Source organism: Strongylocentrotus purpuratus, unplaced genomic scaffold, assembly GCF_000002235.5.
Source record: "Strongylocentrotus purpuratus isolate Spur 01 unplaced genomic scaffold, Spur_5.0 spur5_scaffold_18, whole genome shotgun sequence".
Lineage (NCBI taxonomy): Eukaryota > Metazoa > Echinodermata > Echinoidea > Camarodonta > Strongylocentrotidae > Strongylocentrotus > Strongylocentrotus purpuratus.
Window position 1 is genome coordinate 24364635 of NW_022145603.1, and position 20440 is coordinate 24385074.

At 36.8% G+C, this 20440-nt stretch overlaps 1 protein-coding gene across 1 annotated transcript; it reads left to right on the forward strand.

The window, feature by feature from the left end:
• The first annotated feature begins 5836 nt into the window (after positions 1 to 5836).
• Positions 5837 to 19276, forward strand: LOC115925520 (guanylate-binding protein 4-like). Its single transcript, XM_030989542.1, has 7 exons — positions 5837 to 5992; positions 7243 to 7359; positions 10707 to 10764; positions 12947 to 12969; positions 13737 to 13797; positions 16685 to 16783; positions 18744 to 19276. The coding sequence occupies exons 2-7, from the start codon at positions 7280 to 7282 to the stop codon at positions 18927 to 18929; spliced, it is 507 nt and encodes a 168-aa protein (XP_030845402.1). The 5' UTR covers positions 5837 to 5992; positions 7243 to 7279; the 3' UTR covers positions 18930 to 19276.
• Positions 19277 to 20440: the final 1164 nt, after the last annotated feature.

A 20440-nucleotide genomic window follows, 5' to 3' on the forward strand; every position in this document is an offset into this window, starting at 1 on the left:
CCCTTGACCCCATGTAACTATTCTTGTGACCAATAACGTTTGCATAATTTTATGTACTACGTTAACTTACAAATTATTCAAATGAATTAAAATATGCAGTAATATATAGAAAATGAATTCTGATTAGTATCAAAACACTTGCGGGAAGCTAGAATTTTTTTTAATTTTATTTGTATAATAATAATAATAATAATAACGTTTTATTTACCCAGGGTAGCCACTTCAGTTATGAAACTGCTCTTCCAGCGGGCCCTGCATAACATAATATGTTATTACTACCCTCCTCTTATGTCTTTTTGTCCGTATGTCTCTCTGTCTCTCACTCCCTTTCCGAAAATTTCCTCGTCGTTTCGTAATAATTTCATGTGTCATTGAATATCCGAAGAAAAATAATTACAAAGAAAATTTGATAAAACCATTTCGACGTTAAAGGTATAAACCAGTTTTGGAAACGCCCCCCCCCCCCCCTCTCAAAAAGAGAAATGGAAGCTCTAATATTACCAATCTTGTGAAATAATACGTTTTGACTAATACGTGATGATACAATTTGGCCGAGAAACCGCCTACTAATTGATATATTTTGTAAATTATCTTATCTATCCGGCATGGATAGATATCCTGTAGTCCCATATACATCTGTATGTGTACATTGCTTGTAACGTTACCAAAACTGGGTCAAATTTCTTTTCATTTTGATGATTCCAGAACCTTGCAGTACACAACAATACTTAAAGGGATAGTTGAGTTCTGTTGCAGAGGGCGCTACACAAAATAATTTTTTGTGAGATAATGAAAAACTGAGTGTCATATTTGAAAGAACATAATATTTAAATGACAAAATCATCTTTGTTTGATCAAAATCGGTTCAGAGACGCCTGAAATATAACGATTTCTAATACTTGTGTACCACCACAAATATTAGATATTTTGAAAAATTTGAAAAAACCGTTTAAAAAAAACGTAATTAACGCCTTTTACGTCGTATTTCAGCCAATGCCGATGTTGTTTTTTTGTTGTTGCAATTTTCGTGTTGCTTATATTACGCACAACCAGCTGGCCCATGTATTGTTATTTTTAATTAAATAATCAATTAACGGTCACCGTGACTTTTTTTTACAGTGGATCTTAATTGGTATGCTTGTATTGGCTAAATTTCACACATTTTGGGGTCTAAAATTACCTTCAAAGCAATTTTAGGTTCTAAAAGGGCACTAGAAATGTCATAGATAAGAATAAGAGCAATAACCATGCACTTTGAAGGCATTTGCGGTCTGAAAACAGAACTCAACTATCCCTTTAAATGCTAGATGATCAACCTTTTCTGATCGATTCCACAACGATTTTTTCACAATGCAATCGCATGAACAGAACTGCTCTATACCTTTAAGTGTCAATAATAACGTCATTCCCCCTCTCTCTCCCTAGTTTTTTTCTCTTTCTCTACCTCTTTCCGAAGCAGAGTTTTCATCTCTGTAGTATAGCGGTCATTCATTGAGTGTTATAATTTGATTTCTCTAGGAAGAATAATTAAATAATATTTTTAACTGATACTTTGGAGGAGACATATTGGTCTTAATTGTTTTTTCCAAGGTTCCCATTTCGCCTATTTCTTATTAATACACTATCACACACATATTCTACTTTCTCTTAATTTCGCATTTCTCTCTTTCTTTCCTCTTTTTCTTTCTTATTATCACAATCTTCCTTCTGCCACATCCTCATTCTTTATCTCCCCCGGCCCCCATCTCTCTCTCTCTCTCTCCCACTCACTCTTTCTTTTTTTTAACCTTATAATATAATTTTATGTAAGGATATACATGAATCGGCCCCATCTCTCTCTCCCTATCTCTCTCTCTCTCTCTCTTTTTCTCTCTCCCTATCTCTCTCTCTCACTCACTATTTTTTTTTTTTACCTTACAATATAATTTTATGTAAGTATATACTTTTACCAAAGATATAAAGTAGAACACCGCGTATATAGCGCTTTTACTTGTTAAATTTACATTAAGATTTCCATAATTATACTCTGTCATCATCAGGGCAGCCCTGACTTACATTCCTCCCCCTCTGTCTCTACTCTTTATAATTCTTTTGTTCCATCATTTCACATATTTACTGACAAGCCTCTTCTTACCCATTCGACCTTGCCTGACATGGCAAGTTTGGCAACCCCCCCCCCTCTCTCTCTCTCCCTCCCTCTCTCCCTCCCTCTCTCTCTCTTTCTCTTTCTCTCTCTCTCTCTCTCTCTCTCACTCACTTACTCTAGGAATTCTTCTAACAAATATTCTCCCCGAAAACAACTTTATGCTATATAATTAATTAATTCTTCCTTCCCAATATAACAACTTATCCTTGGCAGGTACAGGACCAACCAAACTGAAGAAGAAAAAAAATGTAAAACATTTTAAAACTTTAAAGCATAGGATACCAGGATAGCATCTTTTCCTCCATCTCCATGACAATTGTGACGATAATCATTTTGATATCCTTATAACAATACCAGACAATAATACATCTAACCCTGAGCTTATCTTTGACGGAACAAATCCTGGAGAAAATATTGCTGCCGGAGCAAAATTATGGTGGAATACCTGGCATATTTTTTAATACATATCGTTAAAAAATAAATATTTAACCCCTTGTAGAATGACATATTTAGCCTTTTCCTTTTCAAACTATATTTTCCAATGTTTGTGTATTTCGGTTGTTATGTAAATATATTTGTTTATTTTATTTAAAGCTGTGTTTGTATGCCTAAATGGTAGTTCATATTTTTTCTTTTAAACAACAATTTTAACCGCAAAGGAAGGAGAGGCAAAGTGAAATCATTACCAAAGAGGAGAAAGGAGAGAGTGAAAGGAATAGAAAGATAGACAGCTAGATAAAGAGAAGGAAATAGATAGAGAGAAAAGGAGCAAGAATATACTAAGAAGAAAGCCTACACCCACAACAAAAAGTGAGTCACCCTTACTCAAATTGATGAGTCACTGGTTTGTCCGTACAGCGAAACACTTGAAGGATCATGTGAGTCACTATGACTCGATACAAATGAGTCTCTTAGATAAATAAGACTCATTTGTATCGAGTCATAGTGACTCACATGATCCTTCAAGTGTTTCGCTGTACGGACAAACCAGTGACTCATCAATTTGAGTAAGGGTGACTCACTTTTTGTTGTGGGTGTATATAAAGAAATAGAAGTTGAGAGAAAGGGAGAGGGAAGAAATAAGGAATAGAGAGATAGAAAAATGGAAGGAAGAAGATAAGAAATCCTGATCTGAAATGGGTGTAAAAAACATACACATTCTGTTCTACACGTTTCAAAACTTGAAGTCCACGGACTTTTTTTTATTTTGATGCATCGTCCAAGATGGTTGCCAATATGGCCGACATGTTTTGAAATGTAATAATGACCAATCACAAGTTTGCAAGAAGTAAAGTATCCAATGGAGGGTAAGAGAGAGTGTCAGGTGTAGTGTGCCATGCACTGAAAGGTTGTATAGTCACGACTCATGAGAGAGAGTAGAGAGAGAGAGAGAGAGAGAGGAGGGGGGGGGGAGAAATTAATTTTCATTCTTTTAGATCTGCTGCCCTCTGTAGGGAGAATCCATACAAATTCACATCATTTGCAATTAGTAGGCCGGGCTTATTACTCTGCATTGCGTTCTTTTACTGTCGAATTCCGGGTCGAATTGTGTCCGGATAGTCATTTAGATGATAATTCATTAAAGCCCTTGGATTTTAGTCTGAGCTCTCATGTAGCTTTATTTCATTTGGAGGGAGGGGAGCAAGCTGGGGGAGGGGGGGGGGGGGGAGTAAGTTTCTTTGATGATTTTTGTTTTCACAGTCACTTTGAACTTAGCACAGGAAATGAACAGATAACACATCTTGTAATTTATGTATTCCTGATTAAAATCGTTGTTAAAAAGAAGTATTATCCATATGGATCAACTCTTCCAGTTAAGAAAATTCTCATACAATTTTTGGCCCTATCGCGATTTTAAAAGCGTTTCTTACTTTCAGTAATTTTTGTTTCTTCAGTATTAATTGTCGGTATTTCCACGAAGTTGTTTTTGTCGGCCCACCGGCGCATTGTGTCGCTTCACAAAATAAATCTAACATAATTTATAGAGAAATTTAACTCCCAATAATTAATAAATCGCCATTATTGGCAGATATGAGGGGGCCGGGGGTACATGCTCCAGGGGCGGATCCAGCCGGCGGCGAGGAAGGGGGCCCAACTCGTGATAAAATATTTAGCGGCGACTCAGCCAGCCGGCCGAACAAGCGGGGGTGAGGGGGGGGGGGGGGGGGGAGGGGGCCCGGAGATGGATTCGCCCCTGACGTGCTCCTAATGTAAGGAGATTGTGCCCTGAATATTTGCTTCGGTATCAAATTTCGGCCCTATTATAGCTAATATATGAAAAGAACCCACAAAAGTCACATAACCGTTTCTTTTTTTCACTGAAAACTTGTTCCCAGCAATTAAAAGCATCTATCAATGTTCGTTTTTGATGTTGTTGCATTTTCTGTTTTGGCTTGCTGTTTGTATGTTTGTTTGTTTTTGTGTCACAGATTTTTCGGGGCGATGGCGCTCCCCTCCTAGAAAAAAACTCACAGCCGTACTATACTGTATACTTTTTTTTCAGCATTAATGTTATTTTTGTTTTTTGTAGAATTCTTTATTGCATTCCTTCAGTACAAATAAAAAAATAATACATCTTCATTTTAATTGATATACATAATGCAGTTATATGTCTTCAAATTAATTATACTGAATCATATATTACAGATCAAAGTCTTCCCCTCCCCTCCCCGCTTCCCCCGACAAACATACAAACAAACAAAACAGAAAAAAGAGAAGTGAAGAGGGCAGTATCTATTATAGCGGCAGAGCGCCATCCATTATATGTTTTCACTTTCATGCTGATCATCTGTGACACTTTCAAATGCCCTTTAACAAAAAAATATTAGGCGATGTATTTCGCTCTGTAGCAATCTTTCTCTCTTCTTGTTTACTTTTTAGCAAATTTTTGTATTTGCCTATCTTTAAAAGATAATCAGGGGCGGATCTAGGGGGGGGGGGGAGGTTCGGCGGTTTTACCCCCCTCCCTTTGGGGCCAAGTGAGAAGGGAATACATGATGGTTCACGAATATATCACATGCAGCTCGGGCAGTTGACCCGACTTAAGCAAGTAAGTAAGCAAGAGAAGGGGGGGGGGGGGGGGAGGGGGGGGGGGGGGGGAGAAGTAAACAAAACTGAAGAAGAAGAAAAAAGAAAAAGAAAAGTAAAACAGTAAAACGGCGCGGTTTTAGGAAAATCCTGGATCCGCCATTGGTTCAACCCATTGATTCAATGATTAAAATTGAAAAGTTTTCTTTAAAAAATAAATTCTAACCGTCAACTATTGGGTATCCTTCATTATATCGATTTTCCATCATCATAGTTCAGGCGTGTCTGCATACATTTCTTTAATTGCTATTTTCTCTTCATTTAGTCCCATATATCTAAAATAAGTATCTGACTTCAATTTTCCTTCTTTGTCTATAATAAGGTACAATTTATAGGTATTTTTAAAGAAAAGATTTTCATGAAAATACATTTGTCCTTTTTTATGAATAAACCTTTTTTAATAAGGTGCATGATGTGCATCCGTTCCAATTCATATCAAACCAAATATTTATCATTTCCTGGTAGTATTTCGGTAACTGTATGTTGATCATATTAATATTTACATTAGAAAATTAAATTTCCTCCAATTGGTCCCAGTAGAAATTTAAAGTAGCCTACTTATTCCATTTCACCAGCATCCATTCACCCTTTGTGTACCTTCTCGTCACAAAGTCTACTCGCACAGTTTGATCCGACGATGGGTGATCGCGATCGCAAACTTTATAACAAAAACACCTGTTCCGCCGTGACGTAAGCTATATATACCGTGAGTGTTGACACCGGTCCGGTTAAGGAAAAAGACATTTCAATCTATTAAAAGTAAGTATAATACTAAGTATTAGCTCAGCTTTGAATGTCTGATTACGAGTGCATGGTTTCAGTTTGGTGTGCCAGAGTGTGTATAGGGCAGAGATGATAGTTTATATGATATTTTGGTGATTTTTGAACGCACGACTTGCCGACTTGCGAACGAAGAAGTCGGGTCTAGAAGTAGAAGGCGGCCCTGGCAGTGTAGCGGCGCCGGTACGATGCGTGAAGCCTCGCTTGGGCGCTCGCAGGCTAGGCTTTGAGATTCTTCGATGCTATTGATTTGTGTGTGGGCGCGGTCGGGCGGTGAATATTTCCTTTGACTCGGAATAGGCCTTCAGACAAGTTCTTTTGTAAATAAGCAGTGCATTGCAATCACAGTGGTCATTGTTGTCTATTGTGCATTGTAAGTCTAGCCCAATTTCAATTGAGAGTGAAAACAGTGATTAGAGTAACTTTAATATTGTTAAGAATCAGTTTAGACTCTACAATGGAGTTGTTGTTCATATTCATGATATTGACATATTGATTATTGTTTGTTGACATCAAAGTGATATGATCTGAGACTCTTACTTTACTACATGTAGATCTACTAGGGTCTGCTAATAATAGTAGTACTACTTCTACTTCTATTCTGCTACTTGTCAAAGCCTGTTCAGCATCTAGACAAGGGTGATCTTCTGCCAACTGTGCACGGCTTGTGTGAATTTGTGCCTAACTATAATGTTTATGGTGCAAGTAAAAATGATGATGTCTAGAGTAAATGTTGGATGTTTCAAGAAGGACGGTGAAGTTTATTTTACATGTTCATCGTAGTGGAATCTTTTTAAAAACAACAACAGTAGAATCTACACATGATACACATATCTTCATCCTTATCCTCGCCTTCATGGCTTGGTTATATACAATAGAACTTAAACTTTGTTAACGTCCCATGATGCTACAGGGTTGAAATGACATGTTATTATTATCATTATTATTAATATTATTGATACTAGAGTCTTATATTATTATTATCATTATAATGATTATTCCTTTTATTATTAATTTTATTATTATTATCATTATCGTTATCATTTTCATCATCATCATCATCATCATCACCATTATTATTATTATTATTATCATTCTTATTATCATTATAATGATTATTCCTTTTATTATTATTAATTTTATTATTATATAATCATTATCGTTATCATTTTCATCATCATCAACATCACCGTTATTATTATTATTATTATTATTCCCCTTCGTGGCAGTTTTTTGATTCCGTGGACCGTTCAGCCCCAATCAACCATGAGTTTCCAAGAGGAATGGGAGAGGAAGAAAGAGGAAAGGCATCGCAAACGCATAGAGATGGATGGAGGAGTTACAAAGTAAGTTCAGTTACCGTTAACCCGCTGACTACTGCATTATCTAATTCCCATAGGCTTAACACAGGGACCACCAGGTTCCAGTAAGCAATGGGTTAATAGAAGCTCAAACTGCCAAATTATGTAAGATTATCTTTTAAAATCCAGACTCGAGGCTGAAGAATTAACAGTAGCCGCTAATAATAATGCGGAAAGATTTTCCACTCGGGATCAGATATAATGTACATGTACAGTGTACATGTACATCTAGTTTTGCCACTTTAAAAACAATTCCATATAATTTACCTCTTCGGTTCTCCCCCAGTAATGTAAAAGGATTAGTTTCTCAGGCATCTGTTAGCATTGAGCTTTTAATTACATGTTTCATGATATAAATGTCTGCAATTTTCATTCATTTAATGATGACGTTTTTGTAGTTAAATGCTGAACATGTTACAGAAAGAGCATTTGATTAATTTAAATATTGTTTTCATTCCTGCTATCACTGGACTAGCAGGCGATACATGTACTACACGTAAGTACATCTACATGTATGACCTAAATTAAGCTTAGGCAAAGCGACAAGGGGCACATTCCGGATTCCCCCTCCCCCACCTGCACCAGACAGACAAAGCAAAAAAAGGAAAAGAAGGGTAGAATAAGAAGAGAAATGGGAAAATTATGAGAAAATGAAGAGGATAGGACCCCTCCCACACCAGGCATACCCTTCCCCTCATGTTAGAGACATTGTAAATGAGCATAGCATATCATGAGAGACCAGTGTGCACCCCCTCCCCCTCCCCCTCAAATGGCTTGACTTCTAGGCACTGCATGTGAGAACAAATAAAAATTGAATTATGCTGTTAGTGTTAGACCCAAACTGTAAAATATTTATATCTGAGGAGCATGAGTGAATGGTTAATTTTTGGGGAAATTTATCTGACTTTATTTGCCTAAATCTTGACAACCTCTACTACATATATCTACTATGACATAACATGGCTAAAATTGGATATTTTATCCCCATGATGGCTATAGACTTAATATTTTTGATTACTATGATGGATACTCTTCAAGATGCAGGCCCACATGGGTTTATTGGAATACAGCTTATGATGAGAAAAATGATAACATCAAAATAACATAAAATCCCTCACACCAAACCCTAGTCACTTGATATACAATGTACATGTAGATCTTCAAACTGCCATGTTTCTTTGGAATACATGTACATGTATGTGGTACATGTATAGGCACTCATGGTGACTGGCTATCCACTGTTTGTAGCATACGACCGCCAAAGCCTTCAAAGAGTAATACCTTCAACGTATTGTACCAGCTCTCACTGAATCTGTGTCATTCTTACGGTACACAATAGACCGGTTTTCTAACATATTCAAATTTTATGTATACTTCTAAACAAAGGTTGTTCATGACAACCTGAAAGTTTGCTGATGGTTGCCCGGTATTGCAACACATAATGTATGCAGACTGGATTCCAAGTATTGTAGTTCATTCATTAATGACAGGTTAATGGAATAACTTGTCACTACATGTACATGTAGGTCCAAGGAAAGAAGTATCCATACATTTTAATATGTTAGTAAACCGGTAATCTTGTTGGTACTAATCTCTATCACGATAGTGCATGTTTACAATAAAAATGGTGATGTGTTACCTTTTGCTACGGTATTCAAACACACCCTGATACAGTTTAGGATTTAAAGTGTTTAAATGTCAGCCAACCCTAATGTAAATGGAATGAGGAAGATTTGTGTGAAGTGTTTGCTAAGACGCAAATCACCACCAGTGCAAACGTACATTTGTTTGTAGATGAGTTTATCGTGGCAATAAGCAAAGGGATGTGAATGGATGGAAGATTGCAAGGGGTGGTGTGAAAATTTAGAGTGTTTTTAACCTGTATTTATATTTTACTTGTTCAAAACGGCATACTTGTAAATCAGGAGTGCCTATGATTGTTGCATGTTTCTACATTGATTTTGTATACAGTGTACATATACATGTGTGTTGTTATGCACAATTAAATAGTTTTAAAAATGTTGGATATGCTAGATATTTATAGACAAATATACTCCTAGTGAGCTTGAATGTACAGTACATGCCTTTTTTTATAAAAGAATTTTGTCTCTTTTTCTCTATTTATGATGAGGCACAAAACTATAACCATATAAGCTTCCTGTCTGTACAGATTTCAATGTCAACTTTTCAACTTTTGACAAATAATTTCTTTCTTTAAAAATATCATTTTGTCTGCTTTTTGTATAAGTTACAAAATCAGAATTAATTTGTTTGTTTGTCAGCAGTAAAAAAATAAAAATAGTTAAGTATTTACAGTTGGACCTTGTTGATGGCTGAATACGGTAATTCCCATAGAATCTTATACAGACCACAAATGATGAGAACTTTTTTTGTTAAATGTAATTTTCTCATGTCATTTGAATGTGTTTCACAATAGCATAGTACAAAATGTACATAAACATAATGAAATATTTTTGCAATCAGCAAATCTTCAGCCCTACTTATTTTCCTTTGTACAGTACTTGTGCATTAATTACCCCCATGTAAATTAAGTGATTTTTTTCATATAACCTCATATCTTTTTCCCTATGAGGGGTCTACATGTAATAACTGCATGTACATTTTTATACACTGTACTTACAAATTATAGATTACACTGTTTTCTGTACAAGCAATTACATTTATATTTTCTTTTTTTCCCCTTTTAATTATTAATGCAGTGCTGCTGTTGTTGTTGGTATTTATTATCAAAAATGATATTAGTAGTAGTAGTGGTAGTATTACATGTGAATTCATGTATCATTAATGTGTACAATTCTCGCTACCCTAAATAGGTACGAAAATCTCGAAATTCGCGAGACGAGGTAATTTTCACTCTCTCGGGTCGTCACTACAACTTCCGGTATAGAGTCCCATCCCAAGTCACGGCCTTCATCCACCCCCATTTTTCAGGGTTCTTACGCTTGGAATCATGAGCCCAGCACTGTGCAGCCTCACAAAAGAAAACCATCGTCACTGATGTCAAAAGACGCAAAAAACAATGAATGAAATGTTCAAATAAACGTTGAAATATTTGCGAAAAAAAAAACAAGACCGAGCAGACGACATATTCGGTGCATACACGTTGTGTGGCGACGGCGTTTTACGTTTGCGCTATCGCGCCGCCTGCACAGGAAGCTGTAATGTCGAAAAGCTATCCCATAATGCAATGCGCGTTTTCAGGATTTTCCCCGGATCTCGGCAGAATCGCTATTTGGGGTAGCGAGAATTCAGATGTACATAAGTTTACCACTATCATTGTTGCTGTAATTCTTAATTTCTTTTTCTTACAGTGGTTCAGTTTCCCCAAACACCAAGACCTCTCATGTGATAGTCCCAAGTGTACAGCTGGTATGTATGAAATAGTCTCTCTCTCTCTCTCTCTCTCTCCTCTCTTACTATCCCTCCCTCCACCTCTCTATCTTCTCTTTGCCCTCATGTTCTCTCATTATCTCCCTCTCTATCTCTCTCCCCCTCTATCTCTCTCCCCCTCTATCTCTCTCCCCTTCCTCTCCCCTTCCTCTCCCCTTTCTCTCTCCCCTCCCTCTCCCCTCTCCCCTTTCTCTCTCCCCTCCCTCTCTCCCCTCTCCCCTTTCTCTCTCCCCTCCCTCTCTCCCCTCTCCCCTTTCTCTCTCCCCTCCCTCTCTCCCCTCCCGCTCTCCCCTCCCTCTCTTCCCTCCCTCTCTCCCTTCCCTCCCTCTCTCCCTTCCTCTCTCCCTTCCTCTCTCCCCTCTTTCCCCTCTTTCCCCTCCCTCTCTCCTCTTTCCCCTCCCTCTCTCTCCTCTTTCCCCTCCCTCTCTCCCCCTCTTTCCCCTCCCTCTCTCCCCCTCTTTCCCCTCCCTCTCTCCCCCTCTTTCCCCTCCCTCTCTCCCCCTCTTTCCCCTCCCTCTCTCCCCTCTCTCTCTCTCCCACTCCCTTCTTCTCCCTGTCCCCTCTCTCTCCCCTCTCCCCTCCCTCTATTCTCCTGTCTCCCTCTATCTCCCCTCTCTTTCTCACCAGTTTTTTCATTCTCTTTCAAATCTTAAATCTCTCTTCTTTGTCTAGAGATCTTTTTTTAATTTTTTTTAATACTTATCTGCCTTTCTTTAGACCCTTCCTCTATCCTCTCTATCATTGTTTTTCTCCCCTCCCCCCCCCCCTCTCTCTCTCTCTCTCTCTCTCTCTTTACATACCTCCCCTTCTATATCTTTCATAGCTAGGCTCACCCCCTCTATCTCGTCAGTCTCTCTTTCTCTCTGTCCCCTCAGACTCTCCCCTCTCCTTTCTTACATTTCTATTTCTGCTCAACTTCTACACTCTCATGTAACCAACCATCTTGGGAGTGTGTTCGGTATGCATGATATGTTAACTTTCTTCTCACAAAACACACAGATCCAATTATTGGCACTGGTTCAGTTTCACAGTAGGCTCACAAAGGTCAATATTAAGGTCACCACTCCAGACAGATTTGGGTTTCAGTCTGACACTTTTGCGTTTTTGCTATGTACAGTGTACAGTCAACATACATTAGACATTCACTTTTTGGAGTACCTGTACATGTAATGATATTTAAGGCAGAAAAAACAATGTAAATGTACATTTTTAATGTGTTCGAAGAGCTTATTTAAAAAAAAAATTAGAAGAGGTCAAGCCCCACTGTCCTACTTGTAGCTACTTGCTCCCTCTATATAGAAAACTTCCCCAATCGGTGCCTGTTGGTCCCCCATGATCCTCTTTTTCTTATGTTAGTTGAGAGCTAAGTTAATGAGATAGCCACCTGTCAGTGACCTCCCTGTGTGGTCTAATCCCTTCTGGCCCAGTAGTATTGACGGTCTTTAAGGTCACCACTCCAGACAGATTTGTATTTAAGTGTGACATTTTGTACAATCAACATGCATGAGACATTTACTTGAGTACAAGTACATATAAATAGTGATGTTTAAAGGCAGTTAAAGTCCATTTTGAAGACTTGTGCAAACTCTATCGTACATACTGTATATTGTGTGTGAAATTTTACAGTTGCAGATTCTGAAACTTCCTTGTAAGAAATGAAGATATAGCGCTGTGTTCATATTGTCGCAGAGGGAGCTATTCTTAAATCAACAGATATAACAGTCAAATTGATTTAGAATTACCTACAAATATTTTTGAGTCTAGAAAATGAAAAAAAAAAGGAATCAAACATTCAAAATTTATTTATTGAAAGCAGTTCTCTTTTTTTTTTTATTTGGTGGAAGGTTTCTAATAAAAGACCTCTTCAATGGATTCATTGAACTTCATGTGATTAGGTCTCCAAAAGGACAAACCATCGTTAAAACAGGAAAAAAATATACATGTAGTACAATTTGAATGTGTTCTTATAGCCTTTGGGGGGGGGGGCAGAAGAGGAGGGGAAGTGTTGAAGTTTTAATAGTAAGTTACATTTTATGCTTGGAGCAGATAATATTTCCATAAAATCCTTTATTTTAACCAACTCTTGTCTTGCAAAAAGAGCTTGGTAATGTGTTACAGTACTAAGTATTTACTATTTTTTTTTCTTCTCTTGTTATTACAGAAACAAACTCCTAAGTCACCAATGTAAGTAATATTTGTCATAAAGCTTTATTTTTGGTAGGAATTTATCAAATCAGTTTCAGTAGCACAATATTTATTGATGTATAAGATGCCCAATATAAACAATGTCATATTTTGTATTCATTTCTCATCCGGAGTATAAATCTAATATCTCCTTTTATGTTTACATTATCATATTTTGACAAAGTTGACAATAAGGACAACATCATTGACAAATGAAATCAGTGATTATATCAATGTTGTTCAAATTTGAGCTTACATTTCTTGTAAAATGCATTGTACTTGTGCCCTATTAATATACATTGAAAATTGTTTGGATTATGGTACATGTGTAAATTTTCGTCTTTTCTTAGAGATGCTTTCGCTACAGCCCTTTGCATTGTGTACTCATGATCTAATATAAGCTCCATCTACGCTCTAATCTGTATTATATTTTTTAGATACATATGCTATAGGGTTAGGATTATGAAAGAAGTTTGGTTTTACAGAAGGGTATCGTCGAGGTATAGTGTTGTGTCCATGTTTAATGTACGGACTACGGTTTAAAAGAGGGAATGGACAATACAAAAGTTGTCATCAGAGCATACATGTGCAGGATTTAATTCTTTGAAATGCTAGAGCGCTCTAATGGCAGCACAGCTAAAGCCAGGGTAAGAATCTCCAAGTTTGGAAGCGCTTAGTGATTGAAATAAGTGCTATATAAAAACTGAGTATTAATATTATTATTGTTGAACCATATTTATGTGATCTTTTTTGGTTGTTTTGAACAGGGTGGCAAAGAATGTGAGTAATGGAGAGAAAACACTCAACGAAGCAGAGAAGAAGGCAGAGGTAAGAATAAGTATGGATCATGTTCAAGGGCAATCCAACCTTTGTAGTAAGATAATTTATATGAAAACAGAAAAATAAGAGTAACAATATGGCGAAAGTTTGAAATAAATCAGACTAATAAAAAGAGAGTTATGAATGAATGTTCAAAGTATGAGATCACTAGATCTATACAAATCTGAAATTGGCAAGTAAAAAAAAATAATTTCTGATTGTCTCTGAAGTGCCTTGTCCTTTGGGACACTACTATAAAAATATATTATGGATAGAATATTATTGTATCCCCCGGCAGTATGCCGGTGGGGTACTTTGGATTCAGCAGCGTTACGCCGCCGCCGCCGCGTCCGCCGCCGCCGCGTCATATTCTTGTGTGCGCTCTCACTGCCACATTTCTTGATGGATTTCTTTCAAATTTTGTATGGAGGTGTATCCTGGTATAATCTACATACCTATAACTTTTGGTGATGCTGCCCCCAGTGTTCCGTCTTCTATAGGGTACAAGGCCATATTTCTGTGGATGGTTTGTGTGCGCTCTATAGGCCACATTTTTAAAGGGATTTTGTTCAAATTTTGAACGAAGGTGTATCTTGGTATAATCTACAAGCCTATAGATTTTAGTGATTCTGCCTCCAATGTTCCGTCTTTTATAGGGTCAAAGGTCATATTTTGATAGATGTCTTGTGTGCACTCTAGTGTGCGCTCTAACTGCCACATTTCTTGACGGATTTCTTTCAAATTTTGTATGGAGGTGTATCCTGGTATAATCTACATACCTATAACTTTTGGTGATGCTGCCCCCAGTGTTCCGTCTTCTATAGGGTACAAGGCCATATTTTTGTGGATGGTTTGTGTACGCTCTATAGGCCACATTTCTAAAGGGATTTTGTTCAAATTTTGAACGAAGGTGTATCTTGGTATAGTCTACAAGCCTATAGATTTTAGTGATGCTGCCTCCAATGTTCCGTCTTTTATAGGGTCAAAGGTCATATTTTGATAGATGTCTTGTGTGCACTCTAGTGTGCGCTCTAACTGCCACATTTCTTGACGGATTTCTTTCAAATTTTGTATGGAGGTGTATCCTGGTATAATCTACATACCTATAACTTTTGGTAATGCTGCCCCCAGTGTTCCGCCTTCTATAGGGTACAAGGCCATATTTTTGTTTGTGTGCGCTCTATAGGCCACATTTCTAAAGGGATATTGTTCAAATTTTGAACGAAGGTGTATCTTGGTATAATCTACAAGCCTATAGATTTTAGTGATGCTGCTTCCAATGTTCCGTCTTTTATAGGGTCAAAGGTCATATTTTGATAGATGTCTTGTGTGCACTCTAGTGTGCGCTCTAACTGCCACATTTCTCTACGGATTTCTTTCACATTTTGTATGGAGGTGTATCCTGGTATAATCTACATACCTATAACTTTTGGTGATGCTGCCCCCAGTGTTCCGTCTTCTATAGGGTACAAGGCTATATTTTTGTGGATGGTTTGTGTGCGCTCTATAGGCCACATTTCTAAAGGGATTTTGTTCAAATTCTGAACGCAGGTGTATCTTGGTAGAATCTACAAGCCTATAGATTTTGATGATGCTGCCCCCAGTGTTCCGTCTTTTATAGGGTCAAAGGCCATATTTTGATAGATGTTTTGTGTGCACTCACATTTCTTAACAGATTTCTTTCAAATTTGTATTAAGGTTCATTATAGTTTACTCTAGACCTCCACAAATTTGGTGCTGCTACCCCCCAGTATTCCATCTCTTATAGGGTCAAAGGTTATATTTAAAGGAATATCTTGTGTCGCTATGCAAATCACATTTCTTTCAAATTTTCTATAAATATGCATCATAATCTGATCTACACACCTATTGTTTTGGTGATGCTGCTCCTAGTCTTGACAATAGTCTGAGCCACTTGCGGCAATCTCTACGTCATCCTTTTGTTTCACAAAGAGGAGAGGGAATCTTTGTCCCTCCTTCCACATAAGGATAAAAAAAATCGCTGCCACTGCCGGGGGATACATTCGCATTGCGCGGCAATACAGATTGCGATATTTCTAGTTATTATAGGTTCTCCAAAAAGAAAATAACCTTGTGAGTGATACTTTTTGAACAATTGACATTTTAGTCATTTTATGTTTTGAAACTAATGGGTAAATTGCCAATTACCGATTCAGCCAAATCGAAGTGCTCGTATGTACATGTATAGTGATTACAAATTCAATAGAATCATACACTTTTTAGGATTTTGTCCAATTATATTCAGACTTTAACCAGTTTGCTGCCTTTTTATTTTTCTGCTTTCTGTTAGAGGAGTTGTCTATGAAGGTTGGATTTTCCTTTAATGAATTTACTAGCAGGCAGGTTTCTCAGCAGAAAACCTGCATGGGCTTAACGTATTTGTTAATGTGCTAACATAGAATAATATCTGAAGGGTACGAGGGGAGGGGGTGGTGGTCATAGATGGTTAGATTTTCAGCCACAGAATGCCCCCCCCCCCCCTCCAAAAAAACAAAACAAAACAAACAAACAAAAAATTGGTAAAGTAGTTTCAACTGAAATGGCATAGTGACTCTTATTATCCTCACTCAATGGTTGTGTTAAATATCCTCACCCAATGAATATATCAAGGTCTGGCACTTCCAGGGTTGTAAGATCAGCAATTCAATAAAAAAAAAAACAGAATAAATTGAATAGAAATGGGATTAAACAAATATATAAATAAATTATAAATTTTGAAAATAATTAAAAAAGATATAGAGAAAAACTGTTTGTTATTGAAATGGATCTGTTGGCAAATATTCTTTTCTAACTAATTTTTTTTTATGTGAACAAAAAATTGATTTCAACTGTTGCATGTATTTCTATCTTCTTATCCACGTATTTCTTATTTCAGGAGTTGCGTCAAAAACGAGAACAGGAGCGTGTGGAAGCAGAGCAACGAGTGCAGCAAGAATTCACCATGACAACCGTCTCCATGACTCCAGAGCGCAAGGTTTGTACTTTAAACTAGTCACACAGAAAATGATGATATTCAGTTTATCGCAGGTATTTGAATAAGATTGATTGAATTTATTGACACAGATTATCGGTTTTGTTTTGCTTGCACAACATATCGTCCCTATTTTCACGAAGTGACGGTAGTGAATGAAAATCGCATACATTTTGTGTTACGAATTTCCTCACTACCGTCACTTCGTGAAAACAGGGACGATATGTATGAAATAGTATGACACTTTCCTCAATACAATATAATTGTTATGGTATTGTAAAGCTTCTAAATTATAGTTGAGAATCACCCGCAGACAGCAAATCAGAATCCGAAATCGGTCAAACATGAGTCAGCAATAAAAATAATTATCTAACTAAACTCCAAGTCAGTAGCCAAAATGAGAGCCAAAATAAATGAAATTATAAAAGTGAAGTCTCGTACTGTAACTAGTGCTCTACTTTATTTCTTTGTATTGCATACTGCTTTCTGCAGAACATTCAGATAAACAAACATTTACAACATCTTAACCAATGACATCGCAGAAAATGGACATGTCTAAAATAATAGAATAGCGTGTGAGAAAAGGAGAATTAATCGATAGGATTGAGTGAGTCTGGAGGAAAGAATAGAATAACTGAAAGGTGAGTAGGGAAGAAGGAATATACGTCCTGAATAACAATGAAGAAAAGGACAAAAGAGACAATGATTGAATAAGAAGAAGAAAGTAGAAAATTTAGAATTTGAGACAATGAAATGAATGAACAAGCATTACCACATTACTATCTTACAGTATGTATTAAGTACAAGTCACGAATATATTATACAAGTTACAACATTGAGTACAATATTTGTATTTAGTGTATCCATTCAGAGGTATTCTTTTACTTAAAATTTTAATTGACATGTACACCCTGTACATTGATTTAAATTAAAACGCTTAGTTTCTCCTACTGCATAATCATTAAAAAAAGAAGAAGATTTTATTGAAAACTTAAAAACATTTGCAACAACCTCTTTGGTAATCCACAAAGGCAATCTAAAATATTTACAATGAAATCTATATTAATAATTGATTAAATTAAGTAAGTAATTAATTTATTGTTTGTTTCTTATTAAGCACTTTTAATACAGAAGATTGACCATAGCCCTGATACAACAACAGCAGCAAAAATACATTTGGAACAATATCATATACAGTATATACTAGAGGCACTTAGCAGTAAAATAGTACTGTTTGTGCAAAGATTATTAAAGCATAATATGCATAACAATAATGTGAGATATAAGGACATAACAATAGCAATCGCACCAGACTTGTATAGCACCTGTCTTGGTGAAAGCCAGAAAGGTGTAAAATATTTGACATAGAGTAACACCTCTCTGACTCACAGCAGCATTATGAACTTGACTTAATTACGCTGAGAAGAGTTTCTTCTGTATTTAACATGTACATGTACATGTAGGAATATTGCATATGTTGCACACAATAATGTACGGCATAATCATGATATAAATTTGCTTTTATAATCATGATACTTTCCATAATGGAATACAATACCGGTATACTGACTTCTCTGTATTAGTGCGTTTTTTTTATTCATCAAAGCTAAAAGATTGAAAAAACTAGCAACAAATTGTGATTGTGCCTTTTTGCTATTATGCGTTTGTGTACACATATGTAAATATACATTCTTGCAATGAGGTTTTCAAAATTGCATAATATTAATCCACTATCATTTGCTGTCCTTGACAAGATAATAGCATCTAGATTGTTAGAAATTACAGATTTTAATATACCAGGTATGTATCTACAGTATTCTTTCATGACAGAACTCTTATTTGGCTCAAATGTGTATGAACCAGCCTGCCAAGCATACATTCACCCCCCCCCCCCCCAGTTGTATGCACTCTGGTATTCAAAAGTTCACAATAATCCACACTGTTTTGTTTGTTCTGTTGACAGGAGGAGATACGTAGAGCTCGTGAAGAACGTGAGCAACAAGAGAAACAAGAGGCCGAAGAGCGAAAGGTTAGGGCTGAGGTGAGATATATGAAAACTTGCAAATTCACAGTACATGTACCTTGCATAAGAGACCGCTCAAAAGAGACAATAAATATGGTCTTTATGTACATGTATAGGTTCCTTTAGTATAGGTTTTAAAGAAGATTTTGAAGGGAAATGAAAATTGTTGGTCTTTAACGATAGATTTAAAGCCAGCTTTCACTGTATGCACACATGAGACATGTGAGGAAGGCCAGGGCTGACGTCGCCCCTGTGTATTTTGAGCCTTGTTCTGAAGGCTATCTCACTTGGTACAATATTGTTTAATGTAAATTCACATGAACCTCATTTACTCATTAGATACCAGTACTGTTGTCTTCAGTTGGTATATTTTGTTTATCATGCTCATTTGAACTATCTGTGGTATCATACTTCTTTTTAAGCAGCTTTTTTTCCTTACCCTTAATGAAGTACAGTACTATAAGAATAACAATGGATACACCCATGAAACCAATAACAATGTACATGTACAGGGGTGTCTTGGAACGTACATTTATGTTGGTAGCCTTGACTGTTATCATTTGTGGACGGGAAGAAGGGATTTCACCCTCCAGTGTGAAGTATTGTGTTGATTTTGAGTGTAGTGTAGGTGAGACAGAAGTGCTCAGGTCTGTAATGTCTGTTAATGCTATGTTCTGAATGGGATCCCATCCACAATCCCTGCATTGCTGCATGGTCTTTGTTTGGTCAAAGGTGGATGAACAACAGCGTACTGAGTGATCCGCTGTTCTCGCCAGTATGACCTGACTTAATCGTCCACCATTTTCGACAGGTGTTCCTAAAGGGGGTAGCCTCATGCCATTCTGGTAACATACAATTTGGCCTGGAAGATTCCCTAAAGGAGCAGTGCATTGTAGCTTGATCCATGTCCCATCTATATGGTTGCTACTTGATTCACAAGAAGCGTTACCAGGAGGGTAGGCAACACGTAAACCAATTCTAGGATACTCTGGTAGCAGTTGACTATGGTTATATACTGAGAGAATATAGGTACCCTCATCGCTTCTTAAAACAGGGTCAATGATTAGGAGGATAAAGCAAGTAGGGTCATCGTCATTTTTCTCATGATTTTCAAGTTCATATCGTTGAGGCAAAGGGTTAGAACCTAGATTTTCTGAATTGTAAAAGGGAGCTCTGTAGCTATGTTGCAATGTTATCTTTGTGATATCACATGGGTATGAAAAGTTCAGTTTTGCTTCCTCCCCTTCTTGAACATACAGTATTGTACAGGCACTTGGTCTGTTGAATGTGAGAAAAATAAGGACCAATATGTACATGTGTAGGCTCATTTTACCTATGGTTGTCTGGAACATAGACATGTTTTAAGATACTATGGATTAAAGGACTGGGAAAAGAAAAGAATGAATCAAAGAAAGTGAATGTACCCAACAGTTTTGTTCCAAACCAGAAAAAGAAATACACATGAAATGAGAATGCTTTTAGTTTGAAAAACCCATTAATAATGAATGTTAAAAGAAAGAAAGAAAGAAGAAACAAACAAAATTGTAGAAAGATGATTAAATTTGAAAATTGCTCAAGAATTCTTGTGGACAATTACTCTGCATAGCATCAATAGTGTGAACAGTGTAATTTTTACT

Bases quoted from the DNA above. Each gene is read 5' to 3' on its own strand.
- LOC115925520 (XM_030989542.1), top strand. From the start codon at position 7,280: ATGAGTTTCCAAGAGGAATGGGAGAGGAAGAAAGAGGAAAGGCATCGC. The intron at 12,970-13,736 runs GTAAGTAATATT...TGTTTTGAACAG, and splicing joins CAAACTCCTAAGTCACCAAT to GGTGGCAAAGAATGTGAGTA. The intron at 16,784-18,743 runs GTTTGTACTTTA...TTCTGTTGACAG, and splicing joins CCATGACTCCAGAGCGCAAG to GAGGAGATACGTAGAGCTCG.